The 19191-nt window shown below is 43.3% G+C and overlaps 2 protein-coding genes across 5 annotated transcripts in view; one reads left to right on the plus strand and one right to left on the minus strand.

Moving 5' to 3' along the window:
- SPHK1 (sphingosine kinase 1) overlaps window positions 1-19191 on the plus strand; it is a 47686-nt gene that overhangs the window by 19588 nt on the left and 8907 nt on the right. The window lies entirely within an intron of this gene.
- Window positions 11895-19191, minus strand: part of UBE2O (ubiquitin conjugating enzyme E2 O) — an 85631-nt gene continuing 78334 nt past the window's right edge. The window contains exon 20 of one of the 2 annotated variants that reach the window (XM_053376009.1): window positions 11895-11947. In XM_053376009.1, the coding sequence (XP_053231984.1) occupies window positions 11910-11947 (38 nt within the window). In that variant the 3' untranslated portion in view covers window positions 11895-11909. Of the gene's footprint in view, window positions 11948-16091; window positions 16933-19191 lie in introns of those variants that run through there. The other variant, XM_053376011.1, reaches the window with a different exon arrangement.

Here is a 19191-nt window from a genome sequence, read left to right on the forward strand (position 1 = left end):
ACAGATGAGGAGAAGTGGCGGGGAGAGATAGCCAGAAGACGCTTTTTCTTGGTTTGGTCATTTTGCCTAGAGAGAAATGGAGACTTGGCCTATAAGGAGCTTCCGCCCCAACCCCCTGCTGTTTAGCAGCTTGTCTATCTAAGGCCTCCAGAAACCTTCCTGTCCCAGGCAGATTTAATCTTATCGGTAGGAGCATATGTTCTCCCCTGCCCCACCTGCTCCTCCAAAAGTGATTTGCACTTTCTCCTCTGTCCCAACTTCTCTGCGTTTTAGTCTGATACCCTTCTGGGTGCTTCTCAAAAACAGGCGAGTGGCTGTGCCAGAATTAACCAGGCCAACAGTCCCCATAGGTTTGCATTTGTGTAAATGGAATTGGTGTGGAGAGAGTCATCTAGGAGCAGGCAGAGTGTCCCCACTCCCTACTTTAGACATAGCCAGGATTTTTAAAAGATCGATGGACATCCTAGAACTCTAGCCCTATGCAGAACAGAATTCCCTTCTTTTGAAGCCTTCCACTCTCTCTGAAATCTGTAGGTCAGGCACAAAACATGAAGAGCGTCCCTGTGTTTTGTAATTTGCTACACCATCTCTTGCTCTTGGGATGGGAACCCAGAGTGCACTTCAATAAAACAGCCACTGGTACCATTTAGCATGGTGGTCACACCCATGTCAACAAAGGTGATGGCTGAACAAGTGTCTGGTTTTACTTCTCCAACATCCATTGGCATACTTTGCTCTAGGTATTTTACAGAACTCCCAACTGAGGTCAGACTGTTGGGATACTGCCAGGGAGACAAAGTCCATCTGAGCCCCCAAGCCGGCTGCCGGACAATCCATCGATCTCCCGTAGACACACAGTATCAGCAATTAGCGACACGAAGCCTCAGAAATAGTATTCCACATTCTTAGGCTGGTGCACACTCTATCAGCAGAATTCACACAGCGAAAGATGCACAGCAGGAGAGCATATTTACAAGTTTATTCAGCGTTGGTCAGAACAAAGAAAAAACATGACTGCCTGCTTCGGTATGCTCAGGCAGCAAAAGAAACGAAAGCAAAGACACAACAGAAACATCCTGTGAAACAGGAAATACGCAGACTCTGTGACTCACAGCCTGCTCCCTTTTAAGGTGGAACAGAAATATCCTAACACAGACATGCCTTTCGCTACTGAACTTTCAGCACCTACTCAAGGCACTTATTTTAATTCCAGCGGCATTTTAATTGATGTTTGCTTTTATTAGTTTCAACTGATTTTTTTTGGTCTTAAACTGCTTAGAGACTACTGTAGGCCAGCGGTATATAATTTTTTTTAAAAAAGTAAAACAACATATTTATTTATTTATTTATTTATCCTACATTTATATCTCAACTTTCCTGTCATAGCACCTAGGGCAGGATGCACATTGTTCCCAGATCTATTAGCCCTCAGGATGGTGGCGGCCTCATGTGCCCTCAGACCAGACCCTGGAACATGTACAAGAAAGTGTGATCAGAGCCAATTCGGTGGCGAATGCAGATGGACTGTGTAAACTTTCTATGCCTGACAGCTTGTCGTTATCTAAATGCACTGACTGTATGTCCTGCTCTGTGGTGTAGCCAAGCAAGGCAAAGTCCAGCTGGGGTAGGCATGGTTTAGGCAGGATACAAGGCAAGGCTCAGGCAGCGCTCTGGGGGACAGAGAGCTCTGATGTTGCTACAAGATGCTGTTTTACCCAGGTTGCCATGGGTCTGTTGCAGTGGAGTTCTCTGAGTCAGAGGATGGCAGTGCCACTTCCTTTTTGGGGTGGGGGTTGAGACCAGCCCTGCAGGTTCATCCGATAGCAGGGTGGCCCTTGGTCCCCTTCCTGCTTCCTGGTCAGGTTCTTCACTTGCATCATCACCCAACGAAGAGGCATCTGACTCCTGGTCCCTGAGAGTGCCTTACAGAACATAGCTCCTGAAAAGTGCAGACACATTGCATCTTACCTTCTCGCACCCTTCATTATTACTGCATCCACCCCCACCCTTATTGAAAAGCTCTACCAACCTTCTTGTGAAAACTTTGGAACAGAAGTGTTCCATCATGTGTCTTCCTGGCCCTGGGCCCAGCTCTCTAATCTTCCAAGATGTTCTTAAAATTGCTTCGAAGTGAAGAACAAAAGATGAAAGGAAATCAGGCAGTTCTACAGAAGTTGGTGTTACTGGCAAGCTGGGCAGTGGCGACAGGGGAAGGCAGGCCACCCTAACCTCAGAGCACAAAGAACAGGTCAACGCATACCATTTCTGTTGATCGTAGATCAGATGGTGTGAGGTTATTTAGCATGAGAACACAGATTTGGATACTTGTAGATGTGTGGCAGCCATGGCAGCCAGCCTATAGTAGCTTGACAGAATGCAGTGCCATCATTCAAAGAAATTTGCATGGGGCCAAAGCCACCGGAACTCTTCATGGTGTCCTCACAGGTCACTTCTAGTTTATTCCTAGACCTGGCCAAAGGTAGAATGGGTGACAAACAGGTCATGGTTATTTCCTGCAAGCCTTAAAGTACGTATGTCTTGGCTTATCGGCTTGGTTTTATGAGTTGTGCCACTTGTAAGCCAACATGATTGTGCCAAATGCATTTTAATTCAAACTGGGTAGCTTGCAAAGGCACATGTTTGTTTACACTTTAATTCTATATTCTCTTCTTTCAGAGCTATATCCAATATGGCTTTGGTTTACTTCGTATATCTTTGAACTGCTAATTTAAGATTCAGTGAGATGTGCCAGTTATTAATTTATGCTTGGTTGCAGTGATTAAAAATAAAATAAAAAGGCTAACATTACTGCCTCTGAAGAGGCACTGTCAGCACCCACTTGGCCTTGTGCTGGGGTGTGTGTTGTGTAAAACTGATTCCCGAGGCTAAAAGGCAAGTGTTCACTTCTTTAAAGGAGCCCTCCTCCCAGTTACAGCCAAATATTGCCATTGGTAAGAATCTTCTTTTACTGAACTTCAAATACTTTTCTCTTTATTGTCTTCCTGATGAACCCCTCCCAATTTATTTAGCAATGTCCCCCAGAACCTGATGCTTTCATTCAAATGTGGACCAGGTTTAGCTGGTCCCTTAGGTTAAAAAATAAACAAAACCCCCAAGTCATCAGAGGGTGATACCTTAATTAGGACCAACTAAAATGTCACAAAGTAGCAAGCAAGTTTTCAGGTTCTTAAATTTGACTCTATGTTAACCGGCACAGCATTTAGCAGCTGTAAAAGAGTACTGTAGGTATTATGCCGGCTTGATTATTATTATTTATTAATTTTTTATCTCAACCTTCTTCCGAGGAACTCAGGGTGGTTCACAATATGAAAACACAAAAATGCATAACGTAGAAAAACAAACAAAAACAATACTCCCCCAACAGTTTAAAAGACCATAGATTGTTTAATTAGCCAAAGGCCTGGGAGATGAGGAACAGTTTTGCCTGGCAAAACAGACATGAGGAACAGTTGAAGGAGTTGGGAGACCGAGAGGGGATATAATAGCCACCTTCAAATATCTAAAGGGCTGTCACATGAAGGATGGAGCGAGTTTGTTTTCTCCTTCTCTGGAGGCTAGGACCTGAACCAATGGATTCAAGTTACAAGAAAGGACTAATCATTGGGAAGAACTTTCTGACAGTAACATCTGTTTGACAGTAGAGCAGATTCCCATGAAAGGTGGTGGACATTCTCCTTCCTTGAAGGTTTTTCTAAGCAGAGGTTGAATGGCCATCTGTCATGGATGAACTAGTTGAGATTCCTGCATTGCAGGGGGTTGGACTGTATGACCCCTGGGGTCCCTTCCAACTCTACAATTCTATGATTCTATGATCTGGTCTACAACCACCTGTTAAAGAAGGGGAGATTGGCAGCTGGCCAGTAATTAGATTTTCTGAATCCAGGGTGCGCTTCCAAAGGAGTGGTCTTATCACCGCCTCCTTCAAGCAGGCAGGGACCACCCCCTCTCGTAAAGAGGCATCAGTCATGTCCCTAGCCTAGCCAGCCATCTCTTCCTTGCTAGTTTTTATCAGCCAAGAGGGGCAAGGGTCCAGAGCGCAAGCGGACGTTAGACTTTTCCTCTGTGATCATCAGGCAAACTACAGTGTAGAAACTGATTAGATAGGAGTATTTTGGTTGAAGTCCAATGTCATGTCCATTGGACTATGTCCAAAAATTCCTGTTTCACTGATTAGGGCATTAGGCCTTTCATCAACTGCAACAGCCCCAATAAGCTGTAAAACTAGAATTTGAGACCCAAATAATATCTGCTTGTAAGGCATGTGGGGAACTGCTTTGCGGTGTGTGTGTATCGTGGTGCACAACAGTGCCTGCATTTCTACTAAGCTACATGTGCTGGCTCACATGAGCTAAAGGGGAAGCTGTGTATGTGTGCTTATTGCACTCCAGGTATTTTGAGCCGGAAATGGTCTCTAGAAAACTAGGAAGTTAATGCCACTCTGCACATTAGTGCATAGCCAGTGGTGAGTTGGAAGATGGCACTGCCCTTCCCACCGTGCCATTGCTGCAGCTTACCTGGGTGGGCTGGGCAGGGCAGCATTGCGGTGAGGCTAGGGCTGTGCAGGTGCGCCAGGGGGAAGAAGGCATGTTGACTCTCAGCTTATGATTCCCAGTACCTTTCACACGGATAGGCAGAAGATCAGTAAGATATACAGTAAACAGAGTTTACTTAAGATCCATGCCAAAGCACTTTGTGAATGATCGAAGTCCTTCACTTCCAGTGTGGGAATTTTTTTTAGCACCAATCTTGTTTAGGGGTGTTTTGTACGGATGAACATCCTTATAAGATTGCTTCCGTGTTACAGATAGGGAATATGTAGAAAAGATGGAAAGAAAACAGTTCAGAATTATAAAGTAGCAAGGGTCTGAAGGAGTTTTTCACATAATGTTTCCCTTTCTCTCTCTCTCTCTCTCTCTCTCTCTCTCTCTCTCTCTCTCTCGTATGCATATTATAATTCAGTGCGATGCCCTTTGCATAGACAAGTAGTATATATATCAGGAGTTTACACCTTTGGTGTGTTCAGAGAGATAAGAACAGTGTCATAGGATCGCTGCAAGCATACAGTTTCTTTCAAAAATAGAACTGAAGTTTATTCCATTATTCCATAATTAAAGACAGCACACTAGGCCCATGGGAAGTATCCCTTTAAAGACTGGCACCCAAGGCCATCAGACTAGTGCTATTTCAATAGCATAAGCAACATCTGTTGAATGAGCTTCCTAATGGTAATGCTACTACAAATAAGCACCAGTCTTGCTCTATACAGAAGTGTCTTCAGGTATAGGTATCAGAATAACTTATGGGCCGTGTGACCATGGATACAGCAGCTCCCATAAACACAGCATTGCTTTATCCAGTTGCCTTGATTGAGTGCGGCACTGCTATTATTAAGCAGCCACAGTTGCTCGATTCATACTGTATATCGTCTCTTAGCATGCTTTCACATGGATAATTAAGACAGCTTGCATGTAGAAGGAGAGGTTTTGAGTGATCTGGGGCAAAGCTTCAAGCGATACTAAGAGGATGCCCAGACAGGATCTTTCCATGCTCCTAGCAGTGCAGGACTGCCTGGCTCTACCATTAGGTAGAGTATGGAGGCTGCCTCAGGTGACAGATTCTAGGGGGCTGGGATCAAGTGGAGGGCAGAACTCTGTGTGCATGCCACACTGTTTATCCCATGTCCCCTAAGCTAGCCTGTTGGCCTCTGATGTAGTGGAAGACCACTCAGTCTGCCAGGCTTTTATACATGGAAAGGAGTTAGGGTGACATCCTATTCTTTGCCATAGGCAGCAAAATGTCTTGTGCTACCCCCCTGTAGAGTGGGGCTGTGGAACATAGTGGTGAAGAAAGTGAAACACTGCAGAGAGAATACTTGGGTTGTTCCCTCTGATACTATTGTTCCTGAGATACTTGCCACGTAGACAGTATAGTCCCAGATCTGTACAGCCTACGGCTATGCTGCTATAAAAGCCACCATGACTTGCAACAATCACCAGCTTCCTCTTCTGGGGTAATGGGAAGGGTGAAATGTGAAAAGATGACACAGCAAGAATGCCGGCCTCTCACGAGTTGGCAAGTCTCTTCCATCGCTCCATGCTGATTCACAGCTGTCTGGCCATAGCACAAACATCTGGCAAAAATTAAAATAAAATGCAGCATTGACTCATTTTCTAGATGGGGCTTTGTGGTTTTAAAAATAAGCAAGCTTCACCTTCTGAATGTTTCCAGACAATTGACTGGGCACCTGGGTGCCTGGATCCAAGTCTTCAGAGGTTTCATAAAAACTTAAAGGTTTATCCCAAGGTTACAAAATGAATCCATGGCTCAGTGTGAAGCTGCTAGTTTTAGAAAATCCTATTTATTATAGATCCATCAGTACATTGCTCTGTTTTATTTAGGGATGTTATAAATAAAAGTGCCAAGGCACTCTGGTTTTGGGACTAGGTATGCTGTTTGGGTGCCTGGGTAACGGGAATTGCTCTCAGGCATTTGGGACCAGGAGCTTGAAAATTCTGACCTGGTTCAGATGTTCATATTCTGATCCTTTAAAACTTTCATTGGGGGGATTAGGAATGTGATGCAGGCTTCTCCTGTGTCTCCTGCAAATGTCAACCTTCCTCTCCCCTGTTTTCTCTAACTTTAATTTATCATGCTATCCAAATTGGATGAATTTGGATAAATTAGTCAGTACTAATCAGGATTGCCTTCAACCTATGGTCTGGAAGGAATGTGCTAACCGTAGTTTTAATAATGGTGAGAGGAAACCAGGAAAGGGAAGAGCAAATCAACAGGCAAGTGTGGAAGGAGGGTCCACCACACAATACCAGTCCATGTTTTGGAATAATGGAATGTGACATTTGAAACAAGCCTGTCTCTAAGTTATTGGTTGCTTGGCAGTTTGCCAGCTCATATCCAGTCTTCCTCTGAAGTGCCCACATCTTTGTATACTTTTTCTCTGTGGTACATCCCTTGCTCAATAATTGGCAGAAAACGCTAAAGGGCATCAGCAGGCATTCTGTGGTATTGCCCCCACCATATTCACATGGCCCTTTTCTCCTAGAGTTGACGTGAGAGTGGAAGAAGAATTGCCATGCCTCTTAATCATTCATTTTTCTTCTATTGACTGTTGGAGGGTAGGTGGGGAAGGAATCATAGTCTGTGAGGGATAATGTGTCAACAGAAGTCAATAAATATATTGGGAGACATAAGTGTGTGTGTGTGTGTGTTGCTCTTCTGAAATGGGGGAGAGGAACACGGCTGTGCTTTGTGAAACCTCGCCTGCTGAACTGAAGGCTTGTTAAGCAAAATCTCTCTTTAGATTTCCCATGCATCTGATAAGACCTGATTCAGCAGGTGAGGCACAGCTGTGGAACAATCAGAAGAACTTGGAGCCAAGGGAATTAATCAGTGCACAATATGATCAAAATACAGGTCAGGCGAAAGTGTGGATGAGCCTGCAGTGAAATTTATTGATAAAGAAGTGGATTTAGGCTTAGTCATCTTGCAGTAGATCTATTTGAACCAATGGGATTTAAGATGGTCAAGACTAACAATGGGTTACTCCAGGGATAGCTAACCCATGGCTTTCCAGATGTAGTCAGACTCCAACTCTCATCAGCCAGTATGGGTATTGGTCAGGAAAGATGGATAAATACTAAAGCAGTTCTGATATTTGTGGATGCGGAGAAAGCTTTTGACAATATTTCTTGGAGTTTTATGAAAAAGAACTTACAGGGTATGGGGGTAGGCCAAGGTTTTGAGAATGGTATAGGTGCAATATATTCTGAACAAAAGGCAAAATTAATTGTAAATAACGTGGTTACGGAACAATTTAAGATAGAAAAAGGGACACGACAGGGGTGCCCAATTTCCCCATTGCTTTTTATATCGGTCCTGGAGGTCCTGCTGAACATGATTAGAAGGGACCGGTTGGTTAAAGGTATACAGGTCGGAGCTAAACAGTATAAACTGAGAGCATTTGCAGATGACCTAGTTTTGACGTTACAGGAGCCAGAATCTAGTACTAAAAGAGTTTTAGAACTAATTCAAGAATTTGGTCAGGTGGCAGGATTCAAATTGAACAAGTTAAAAACTAAGGTTTTAGAGAAAAATTTAACATTGACTGAAAGAGAGAAGTTTCAGAATGAAACAGGTTTGACTGTGGTTAAGAAAGTGAAATACCTGGGGATTAATATGATAGCTAAAAATGGGAATTTGTTTAAAGATAACTATGAAAAATGTTGGATGGAAGTGAAAAAAGATTTAGAAATTTGGTCAAATTTGAAGCTTTCCTTGTTGGGTCGAATTGCAGTCATAAAGATGAATGTATTGCCTAGAATGTTGTTTTTGTTTCAAACACTGCAAATTGTGGACAAGATGGACTGTTTCAAGAAGTGGCAGAAAGATATTTCTAGATTTGTCTGGCAAGGCAAGAAGCCCAGAATAAAATTTAAGATATTAACTGATGCAAAGGAAAGGGGTGGATTTGCCCTGCCAGACTTTAAACTTTATTATGAATCAGCAGCGTTCTGCTGGCTGAAAGACTGGCTGCTTCTTGAGAACACAGACATTTTGGATTTAGAAGGTTTTAACAATGTTTTTGGGTGGCATGCATATCTGTGGTATGACAAGGTTAAAGTACATAAAGCATTCAAAAACCATATTGTCAGGAAAGCATTGTTTAATGTTTGGATTAGATATAAGGACTTATTGGAGAATAAAACCCCAAGGTGGTTGTCACCAATGGAAGCAAAAGCTCAGAAAAAGCTCAATATGGAGTCCAAATGGCCGAAATATTGGGAAATTTTGGAACAAGAAGGAGATAGACTGAAACTGCAGAGTTTTGAGAAATTAAAAGATAAAGTGCGAGATTGGCTTCATTATTATCAGATAATGGAGGCTTACAATTTAGATAAGAAAGTCGGCTTCCAGGTGGAAAAATCTAAATTGGAAACAGAACTGTTAGAATCCAAAACTAAGATTTTGTCAAAGATGTATAACTTGCTGTTGAAATGGAATACTCAGGATGAGACGGTCAAATCTGCTATGATTAAATGGGCACAAGATGTTGGACATAACATTATGTTTGCTGACTGGGAACAGTTGTGGACCACAGGTATGAAATTTACGGCATGTAATGCCTTAAGAGAAAATATTATGAAAATGATATACAGGTGGTACATGACCCCAGTCAAGCTAGCAAAAATCTACCATTTGCCTGATAATAAATGTTGGAAATGCAAAGAAAATGAAGGTACATTCTTTCACCTTTGGTGGACGTGCCCTAAGATTAAGGCTTTCTGGGAAATGATCTATAATGAATTGAAAAAGGTATTTAAATATACCTTCCTGAAGAAACCAGAGGCCTTTCTCCTGGGCATGGTCGGCCAATTGGTGCCAAAGAAGGATAGAACTTTCTTTATGTATGCTACGACAGCAGCAAGGACACTTATTGCAAAGTATTGGAAGACGCAAGATTTACCCACACTGGAAGAATGGCAGATGAAGATGGGATTGGCAGAAATGACTGGCAGAATCCGTGACCAGGGAGAAGAGTCGGCGGAAGAAGATTGGAAGAAATTTAAGGACTATTTACAGAAATATTGTAAAATTAATGAATGTTGAATGATGTCGGATAGAATTTAAGGAGTTTCTAGCTGTAATGCTTTGAGTGATATGGGGGGGGGGAAAGGGGGGTGTAGAAATAGGTTAAAAATTACGGATAAGGATTTGCTGAACTAACAATTTGAATTGGAATACAAGAAGGGGAGGTATGAGGAGGTCAGGGAAATATGTTATTGAAAAATAAGTATTGTGAACTTTATGTGTTTTTAAACTTTTTTGCTTTTGCTTTTTTGATTCTTTTTTTATTGTATTAAATTTGAAAACTTTAATAAATATCTTTTTTTAAAAAAAAAAGGAAAGATGGGAACTGGAGTCCATGAGTGAAGATGAGGGGGGAATCATTCTCCAACAGAATGTAATGGGCAGGCACTGTGTTTTCAACTGAATAAACTCGTCAGTGAATTAAAGAAAGCGAATGGAGAACGTTTTATCCTCTTGCATGATGAGAGGATGACTGCTATAAAAGGATTGTGCAGCAAGCTTACAGTGAACACAAGAAAGCAGTTGTAACACAGCACAAAGCTGAACTGTGTGGATTTCGTGTTCACTCACAGTACCAGTATCAGAGTTCAAAAAATGACTGCTCACTCAGTAGAGCGTGAGACTCTTAATCTTAGGGTCGTGGGTTTCAGCCCCATGTTGGGCAGAAAGACTTCTGCATTGCAGGCGGTTGGACTAGATGACGCTCATCGTCCCTTCCAACTCTAAATTCTATGATTCTATAAAAAGCTCTTAAAAGATACACATTTCATTGAAGAGAGATGTTCTAGTAAGCAACTGGCTCTGTCCTTAAAGTGAACATCTCCTATGATATCTCACTGAATTCTTTAATAGATGCTGTTTTATCAGATATGTATTTGTGGAATAAGGGCAATATGTGCTATGCACAATATTCATGGGCACAGACACAAGTACAAACCCATGCCCCTACGCACATTGGCTGGTAGCATGCACATACTAAACAGTCTGTAGCACAAAAATGTAGTTTTTTCTCAATGTGGAATCATCGTGCTTGTTTGTCCTCAGAATGCTGCTTTTGATCTAGATGGATTCTAGATCCGGCTGTCCTCAAGGATGGGTGTGTTTACTTGATGCACATTTGAAAATCCTTCCCTCGGATGTACCTTTTCCTCCCTGCCCATGCCCCAGGTGAATGAAGGAGGAAGTGGTGATTGTGAATGCATCCGCACCCATCCACCATGCCATTGTGCAAGTGTGGATAGACACACATCCCATCACCAGGACCGCCTACATCCGTTTCCACCTATTTCCACACTGTGAGGTTATGAATCTACAATGAGCTTTTATTTTCAGAATGAAAACAGTTTCTCAAGAAGCACTTGTCAGAGGCAAAAAAGATATGCAGTAGTTCTAGACCGTGGTGTGGAGTTAGCAGAAAAACAAGTACGGTACTCAGTCTCCAGTGATTCCAGAATAAAATGTTAGGTGTATACAACCATCCTGATTACAACAACCAGGCTTCTGTAGTCAGAACAATATTGCGTTTGTTTGGATTGGGGGGGGCACATGAAATTGAAACACTGAGTAAAGGAGAAGCTTTAATTCTGTCTTGTCTCTTCTGGCTAGTGTGGCTGTGAATCTTTCAATTTTTTTTATTTCTTTCTGTTTCTCAGTTTTCCAATCTTAAATTCAGTTCTCCACATTTTTTATTTTTTTTAAATCCTCATGGAAGATTCAGCAGCATTTTAGCGCAAAGTTCTTCTATTATACAGATTTTTGCAAGTCATTTCCCCCTAAAGTAAAGTGTTTTTGTATGTTATTTTCACTAAGATTTTTGTGTATTATTTTCACTAAGGTATTCATTATGCACGCTTGCCCCCAAATACCTGTTTTTCTACACCCTGTTTGACTGGAGAACTGCATCACAAAGTTTGGTTTAGTGCAAACGTCAAAGGATAGCTGTGTTTTGGTTTGCATATTGCTTTGAAAAGTGCACATTAGGTAATTCCTCCTTCAAATGCACAGAAAACCAAATTTATCCCTTGTCTTGGAACTATCTAACACCATATCTAGCCTTTGCCTGCTCTTCCTTCTCACTAGCGTATAATCCTTAGGGACAGGCTGTTGTCATTTCAGAGCTTTCTGAGCTGCAGAACATGGTTTGCTTTCATGATGATGTCTGTGTGCTGCCCCATCCTCCTCTCAGACATGACCAAGCAAATATTTCTGGCAGCATCAGTATTTTCTCCAGCTCTGTGGTCGAGTCAGCAAAATCTTAACTTGATTGAGGGAGCTGGAAAGACCTAAAACTGTATCACCAACTTTCTGGAAAGCACTTTTTCTGAAAGATGCAAAGGAAATAATAGCAGAGAGGATCTGACAGTCTAGACATGTGAGGGGTCAGTCATCAGAGCTGTCATTCACTGGGTCATTCCCTCTACCTCTAACAAGATTTATCCAAGGCAATGTACCAAAAGCAAGCCACGTGGGTTGGGGCAGATTTTGAAGGTCATCTAGGCACTGCAAGATCTGCCACAGGGAATGTAACTTCAGCATCCCTCAGAGATGACTGTCCAGCCTCTGCTTAAGTGCCTCCAGGGAAAGAGGACCCATCACCTCCAGAGGCAGTCTGCCCCATTTCAACTAGATTTTCTTGTTAGGAACGTTCGGCTAAAGTTATCCTGAAATTCTGTTCTATTCCTGTCCTCTGGAGCAGCAGAGAACAAGTCAGCCCCATCTTCTGTATGACCTCCCTTCAGATGGACCTATTGTTCTAACTTTCATGCAGAAATAGGCAATCTCTGAAGCTTCATTTCCTGATTGGCATAGCCAACAGATATTATCTAGGTGGGACCGCTTTCATTCATTCGTTCCATCCTGCTTTGAACTCTGTTATATCACTTGATGTTGCAGACTCTGCCAGTTTCCCATGGGGTCGTGGTAGTGCTCTCTTCTTTCCTCACTACAATTGCCTCTTTATTTACCCTCCCCTTTGCCTTGAATGTGTGCCTTTGACTCTTGGCAGATGTACAACAAGGGATTGTGTGTGCTTGGTGTCAAAACTAAAATTCTGTTCCCAGACACTCTAAATTCTGAAGCCTGTAAATCACACCAATTTGCATCTTCGGTGACTTAATTTTTTAAATATATATATATATTCCGGTTATGAAACCCCACCCCAACTACTTGAAATCATACTCTCCTTCCAACACTTCAGCAGGCATTGCCTGCTTACATTCAGGTATATCTTTGTGTCCACAAGGGCTGGAACTACCCTCCTCAAAATGACAGATTCTCAGGAAGCGCAATGCAACGGATGACTCATTCTGTGCTTTTCCGGCGGCTGCGCGCATGTTGCAATCTGTGGGAACCCAAAAAAAGCCCAGAATGTGGCGCTCGCTGCAAAATTCGGCTTCCTGAGAATTACAGCTTTCCTTGCGAAAAAGGAAGTTTCTTTTTTAAGAACTGGCTGAGAGCAGACGCAGGTGGAATTGGCTTCGGTTTGTCAGGTGGCGAGTGTGAGTGCTTAATGAGTTTCCGGTTTTTGCTGCTGCTTTTTATCTGCTTTACACACCTCGGCTTGTTGGCTCCTGCTGGTGCCTGAGTTAATAGAAGTGTATGTGGGACCTGTGTTGATGGTTGTGCACCACTGGTAGTATTTTGGGCAGGGCAGGGCATAGGGAGAGAGTGATGGTGGGCCTCTGGTGAGCTTGTTAAGGGGAAGGGGAATTAGGCAGCTTTCTACTATCTTCCCTTTCAGTTCATCCTCCAGTCTGAGAGATCCTGGTTGGCATGCCAGCAACCTGCCAGGTCCTTTGGTAGTGTTTCTGAATGTCAGGACCTGTGGCCAGGAAAACAAATGTCTGTCATCCAGGATTTGATTTGGGAAGAACACCCTGACCTAGCTGGTGTGACCGAGACCTGTTCGGATTAACCCAACTGTGGTTTATTGGTGAAGCAACAGCAACACTGGCTCAGCGAGCAGGTGGATTTGAAGTAATCTCTTGTGGTGTCATCCCTCTTTTTTGCTCAGCCGTCTTCCCGTTTTGAGTGTCTAGTGGGTTATCAGGAGAGGCAAGGAGTTCTGCTGGTAGGGTTCCATTCATGCCACTATCTAAGAGTCTCTCTGCTGAGCTGCTGGTCTCAGGGGTGGCCCAGATATATTTTCTGGGGGATTCCAATGTACATCTCTGATGGTGAGGAAAACTCATTTCTTTGCCACCAAGCATATCTACCCAGTGTCACCCAGCGGAGGTCCTCTCCCCTCAAGAAGCAGAAGGCCTTCAGCAATCTGGGCTGCAAAAGGGGTTGGTGGAACCTGTGGTTGCCCAGTGTAACTATTTGCCAAACACATCACTGACGAATTCACCCTGATATGAGACCGAATTGGTCTTGGTTTCCCTAGTGGTTGAGGGGCCTGTGAGTCTGATGGCCCTTTTGGTTATCAATGGTGTTCAGCACCATCAATTATGGCTGGCCTAGGCAAACTCAGCCCTCCAGATGTTTTGGGACTACAACTCCCATCATCCCTAGCTAGCAGGACCAGTGGTCAGGGATGATGGGAATTGTAGTCTCAAAACATCTGGAGGGCTGAGTTTGCCTATGCCTGAATTATGGTATCCTTTTGGGACTCCTTGGTGGACTTGGGGCATTGGACCATCTGTCTCCCAGCGGGTTAAATGCATAGAGATACGAAATAACATGGCAATGGGATTGATCTACAGAACCCTACAGCATGTTACCTAAAGTGTGTGTTTCTCCTCCAGCTGCTACCTTCTGGCAAAGGAGCAAAACCGGTCTGCCCCTGCACCTCAGCCAGATGTTCCAGACAGTGTGATAAGACTTAAGAGTGTTGGGGGTGGGGATGGAGAGGGAAGCATTCCCCCTCTCTGTCTGTAAAGATTGATTCTGCCAGCTAAATCTATCTTTTTTCCATAATCAGGGCCAGAAGCCAGATTGAAAAGGATCAAGGAAAGAGCTGATACCATACTTCCCACCCCCTCTTCCTCACTTTTAAGAGAACAGTAGACTCTGCTTTATTTCTCTCCCAGCCTCTAAAATAGCTTTTTAAAAATGCTTTGGATTTATGGAATGGATGCGGTCATCACACCAAACCCAGGAACAAGGGAAATAATTGCAGTGTGAACAAAGTTCCTATGGCATTCCAACAAATACAGGTGTTTCCTGGCTCTCCTTGCCCATGTCTGTGACCCCAGGAATGCCTGCATGCTTCTAAATTCGTCACTGCAAGATTATTGTTCATCTAGGCTAAATGCAAAACCTGAAGGCCCTTGACGGACGGCGCAGCCACCTTCTTGCTGCGCTCCAGGCAGTGTTCTCATTTTGCCGCAGAAACAATTGCTCACATCCCAGCACTCCCTGAGCAGCTTCTGCCAGTCTGAGTTACTTTTCATTTTGTTATCGCCCTAAACACTCCCCAGTTTGTCTGCTACCTATTACCTGCACTGTACGGCCATCAACAGCCGCCTCCTTGACCTTGGTAATCTGTGGGCTCTAGGAGATAAATATGTCCCGGCATTGTGAACTATGAGCCTTGCAGTGGTTGGGGAGGGGGCGGGCTGAACTCTCCTCCCCAGTTCTGCACGGGAAGAAAAGGATTGAGGAAAATGGAGTGCATGGTTTTCTTCTGGAGGGGTTAGCAAGATTTCACGCTCTTGAAAATGCAGCTTGAAAAACGTGATGATAGGCAGTGGAAGCTTAATCCTGAGGCTAGTCGCACCGTTTCATGGAGAGGTTTGTGGCTGGCTGTTATACAAAGCTTATACTTATTTAGCTGAGGAAGAACTGGGTCAAAAGCAGTGTTCTGGCTTTGCTTTCCACCTGCCTGCTAAAGCAAATGCATTCAGCACCAAGGGCAGGGGGTCTTGAAATCAAAGATGCAATGTGCTGGCTACTTTAATGGGAGCTAATGGCACCAGCAGAATCTCTGCACTAGCTTTTAAAAATCATTGTTTCTAGTCCTCCCTGTTAAACTACTTCTGGAGAAAAACAGGTTTGGGGAACATGGGAGAGGAGAGGGAAGGACCATGACTTAGCACTGCTTTGGACCCAACCTATCCTGTTTCCTTTGCACTGAAGGGAACAAGGTGGAACAAAGTAACCACAATGTAATTGCGGAAACTACAAAAAGTTACGTAATTTTGCCTAAGTAGACAGCGAGACGAATAAGTTCATTTTTGGTGGAAGATGAACTGCAGCAGCATTGAAATAGTGCTGTGTGTGACACATAGTGGGTTGGAATGGGAAATGATGTCTTCTTCCATCCTGGTGAGGCCTATTGCCTCAACAATGAAGGTAGAACAAGAGCCATCAGGTAGCTCCTGATAGCCGTATCATCCATCTATTTGTCTAGTTGTCTTTCAAAGCCATCCAAGCTGTTGGCTATCACTACGCCTTTTACTACATCCTTTTAACTAAGAAGCAAAACCTCCCAAATTGAATAAAGACCCAGTCAGGAAAACGAGTAAACTTGATCTTTTTTTGCCAGTTTTATCTGTGGTTTGGCTCCCCCTTGGGACATGATAGCAGCTTCATTCGTAACAATCTGTATCAGGAAGATAAATGGGATGGACTCTTAGGCTTTTGGGGTGGGGTAGGCAGGCAGGAAGAAGGAAAGGATGCGAAGCCACAAGCATCAGTCTTCTGCTTCTGAATCATTCATGTAGCTCAGTTTCTCAGCATTGCATACTGTAGTCCTATTAAAATAACAGAAGCGGAGCCTGGGATGGCCCCGTTTTGCAGGGTAGCAGTCAAAAAGATCTAGCTAGCAGCCAACATGTTGGAAACTAATTGGCACGCATGGTTAATTGGGTCTGATGATACTTTCTGAAAGCAACTGTAGCAACCCCTTAGCATAGTTTCTGTGCCTGCTGCAGATGGGGGAAGGTAGTGATACTGCCTTTCTTTTGGGAACTGATATAATTAACTGCGCTATAGATGACAAACAGGTAGTGGGGTTGTCTCCTGGTTCTTGTTGAAGAACAATGCCACACCTGCTTGACATTAAACCAGCCTGTGCATTCAGCTTGGCTGGTAGTTTTATTAGCTGTGCCAAAGATGTTATCTGAAATGAAGCATGAGAGCTCAAAGCACTGATGGCACATTTTAAAGCACAGCTTTTATTTCCTTACGTTAGCGTTGTCCCTACGAAACCTTTGACATGGTTTCCGAGAATCCCTCTGCTCTCCTTCTCCACGTGTTCAGTACCTAAGCTGTGTACACATCATCAGCTTTAAACAGAGCTAGGTCATTCATTTTCTCATTCAAAGCTGGTTTGGGTAAAAGGACATCAGAACATAGCGTTTCCTAAGAAACAAGTTAGATACAGGATAAATATGGATTGTGACCAATGTTGTGTGTACACTGCTTTTCAAACCAGCAGCAAGAACTCGCTGGATGCAGAGTAAACAACAGTCTATCCTATTTGGGGTCTCATCTACTCAAGAGATGTTTTGCAATGCGCTACTTCAAAGGCATTTGAATTGGGAGTTACTTTCACCAGCCCCATCCGCCTCTTTTAATTTGTTCCAGAGAACTTCGTAACTAACACCATCTCTCATCGCAGCCCATTCCAACACCCAGCAAAAATATTTTAATTTTCCTACTTACTTCCTTTCCTGCTTGCCAATCATGCATCATGGGAGACCCACGATACGCAACAGGAAGGGGGAAGAGAGAATAGGGTGTGTTTGTGCAGGAAATTTTTTTGCATCGTTTGTGCTGGGTTATCTGCCGGCTCTGATTGCTGAGCCAGTCTACAGAACAGTGAGACTGGAAAGTTGATAACTGGGTGGACTACATTGTGAGAAATCCTCTTTATGCCAGAGCATTCAGAGGGGAAGAGGAAGGCAAGATGCTCTTGGTTGATTGGAGGCATAAGGTAAATGGTGAACTTGAAGAGCATGGCAAGTGGCTCACTGCAAGGAGTAATGAACGTTGAAGGTATTTCCTCACATTGAGGAGCAACACATTACCTTTTTCTTTTTTTCTTTTAATTGCCCTACCATTCTGCATAAAAAGTCTTCAGGTCAACTCAGAACAATGTAAACAATTAAACAGCAAAAAAACAACACCACCCCATCAAAATAACTAAGAGCAGCCAAAAATCTGCTGGAGAGATTTATGGCTCAGGTCCAGTATTTTTTTTAAAAAAACGTATTTTCCAATATTGTACAATTGTGTTACAGCCTTTATTCTTTTTTTTAAAAAAAATAAAGCAAAGTCCTAACAAGTCCTTTCCCACCTGGGAATACGTAGTTAGAAATTCTATTTCTAAGCTGGGGATCCAAGAGATTGATTTACCACCCAGTGGGACTCTCACCCTGCCCTAGCCATCTGTTTTGGTGGGTGAGCGGGAGGCGATTTGCACCAGTTGCAAGGAGCTACAGACCTGATACTTAAGATGAAAATCTGCACACCAGTGCAAATAATAATTAAAATATTATTTATTTAACATCTGAAATATCCTCCCCTCCCTTGGTTGGCAACAGCACCCACCTGACTGCTCTAGGCAATAGGCATTGGTCAGAAGGAAAAGGGACTGAGGAGTATCTTCACCCCTCTCTCAGAACTCTGCCTAATAACTCTCTAATAACTCTGCCACACCTCTCTAATAACTCTGCCACACCTTTCTGTCTTCATCTATTTGCTAGGATTTGCTGGTGTTGCATGCTGCTGAGTGACCGTTCATTTCATAGGAAAACTGGTTGCTGGATGGAAAGCGCTGTTGCACTAATGTACAGCTTGCAGGCTTCCCAAATGCATCTGGTTGGCCATTGTGAGCATAGGATGCTGGACTAGACGGGCCTTTGGCCTGATTCAACAGGCTCGTCTTAGATTATTTTGGTCTTGCGACCTCTCCTTAATGGGAGCTAACTGAACACACCACCCAAACTTTGAGAAATTGATTCCCACCTCCACCCTCAAAGGAAGAGGCCTTATGTAAGGCAGGGCAGGCGGTGGGCAGAATCTATTGGTCAGTCTTCCTTTGTAAACCATCCATAGGTTGCTGTCTCTCAGTTGCTGAAATAAAGTTGACAGGGAACCCAGTAGTGTATTTCTTCTGCGAAAGGGTTGTGAGTGCCATTTTGGTGCAGACCACAATTCCCAATTGTGTCAGGAAAGGAGGTCTGTAGTATTTTCTCCCCCTTGCCTTGCTATCCTTGAAACATCTTTGCACATGGGAAGGTTGGGAGTGTGCAACAGGGAGAAGAGTTTTGCCTCCATTCCTGATGGTTGCATCTGCTTCTCCATTTAATTTCATTTATTCATTGTTTAAACTGGAACTCGGCTTGAGTGGTCAAACAAATGAAAAATGTATTAGGCCAGAATAAGAAAAGTAGATGCCTTAGTCCATGATGCTACACCCTTGTGCAAATTAATTGAAACAAACCATGTAGTTTCAATTTTTTTATTGTATAAAACTCACATATACATGTACAAAACTCACATACATGGACATTAGTAACGGATATGACCTCCGCTATTTTTAAGCAGCATTTGAACACGGTTTGGCATGGAGTCTCCTAGTTTTGAACAGTCACTGTTGATTTTCGGATCCCTGTA

This window comes from Podarcis raffonei, chromosome 2 (genome assembly GCF_027172205.1).
Source record: "Podarcis raffonei isolate rPodRaf1 chromosome 2, rPodRaf1.pri, whole genome shotgun sequence".
Classification (NCBI taxonomy): Eukaryota; Metazoa; Chordata; class Lepidosauria; order Squamata; family Lacertidae; genus Podarcis; species Podarcis raffonei.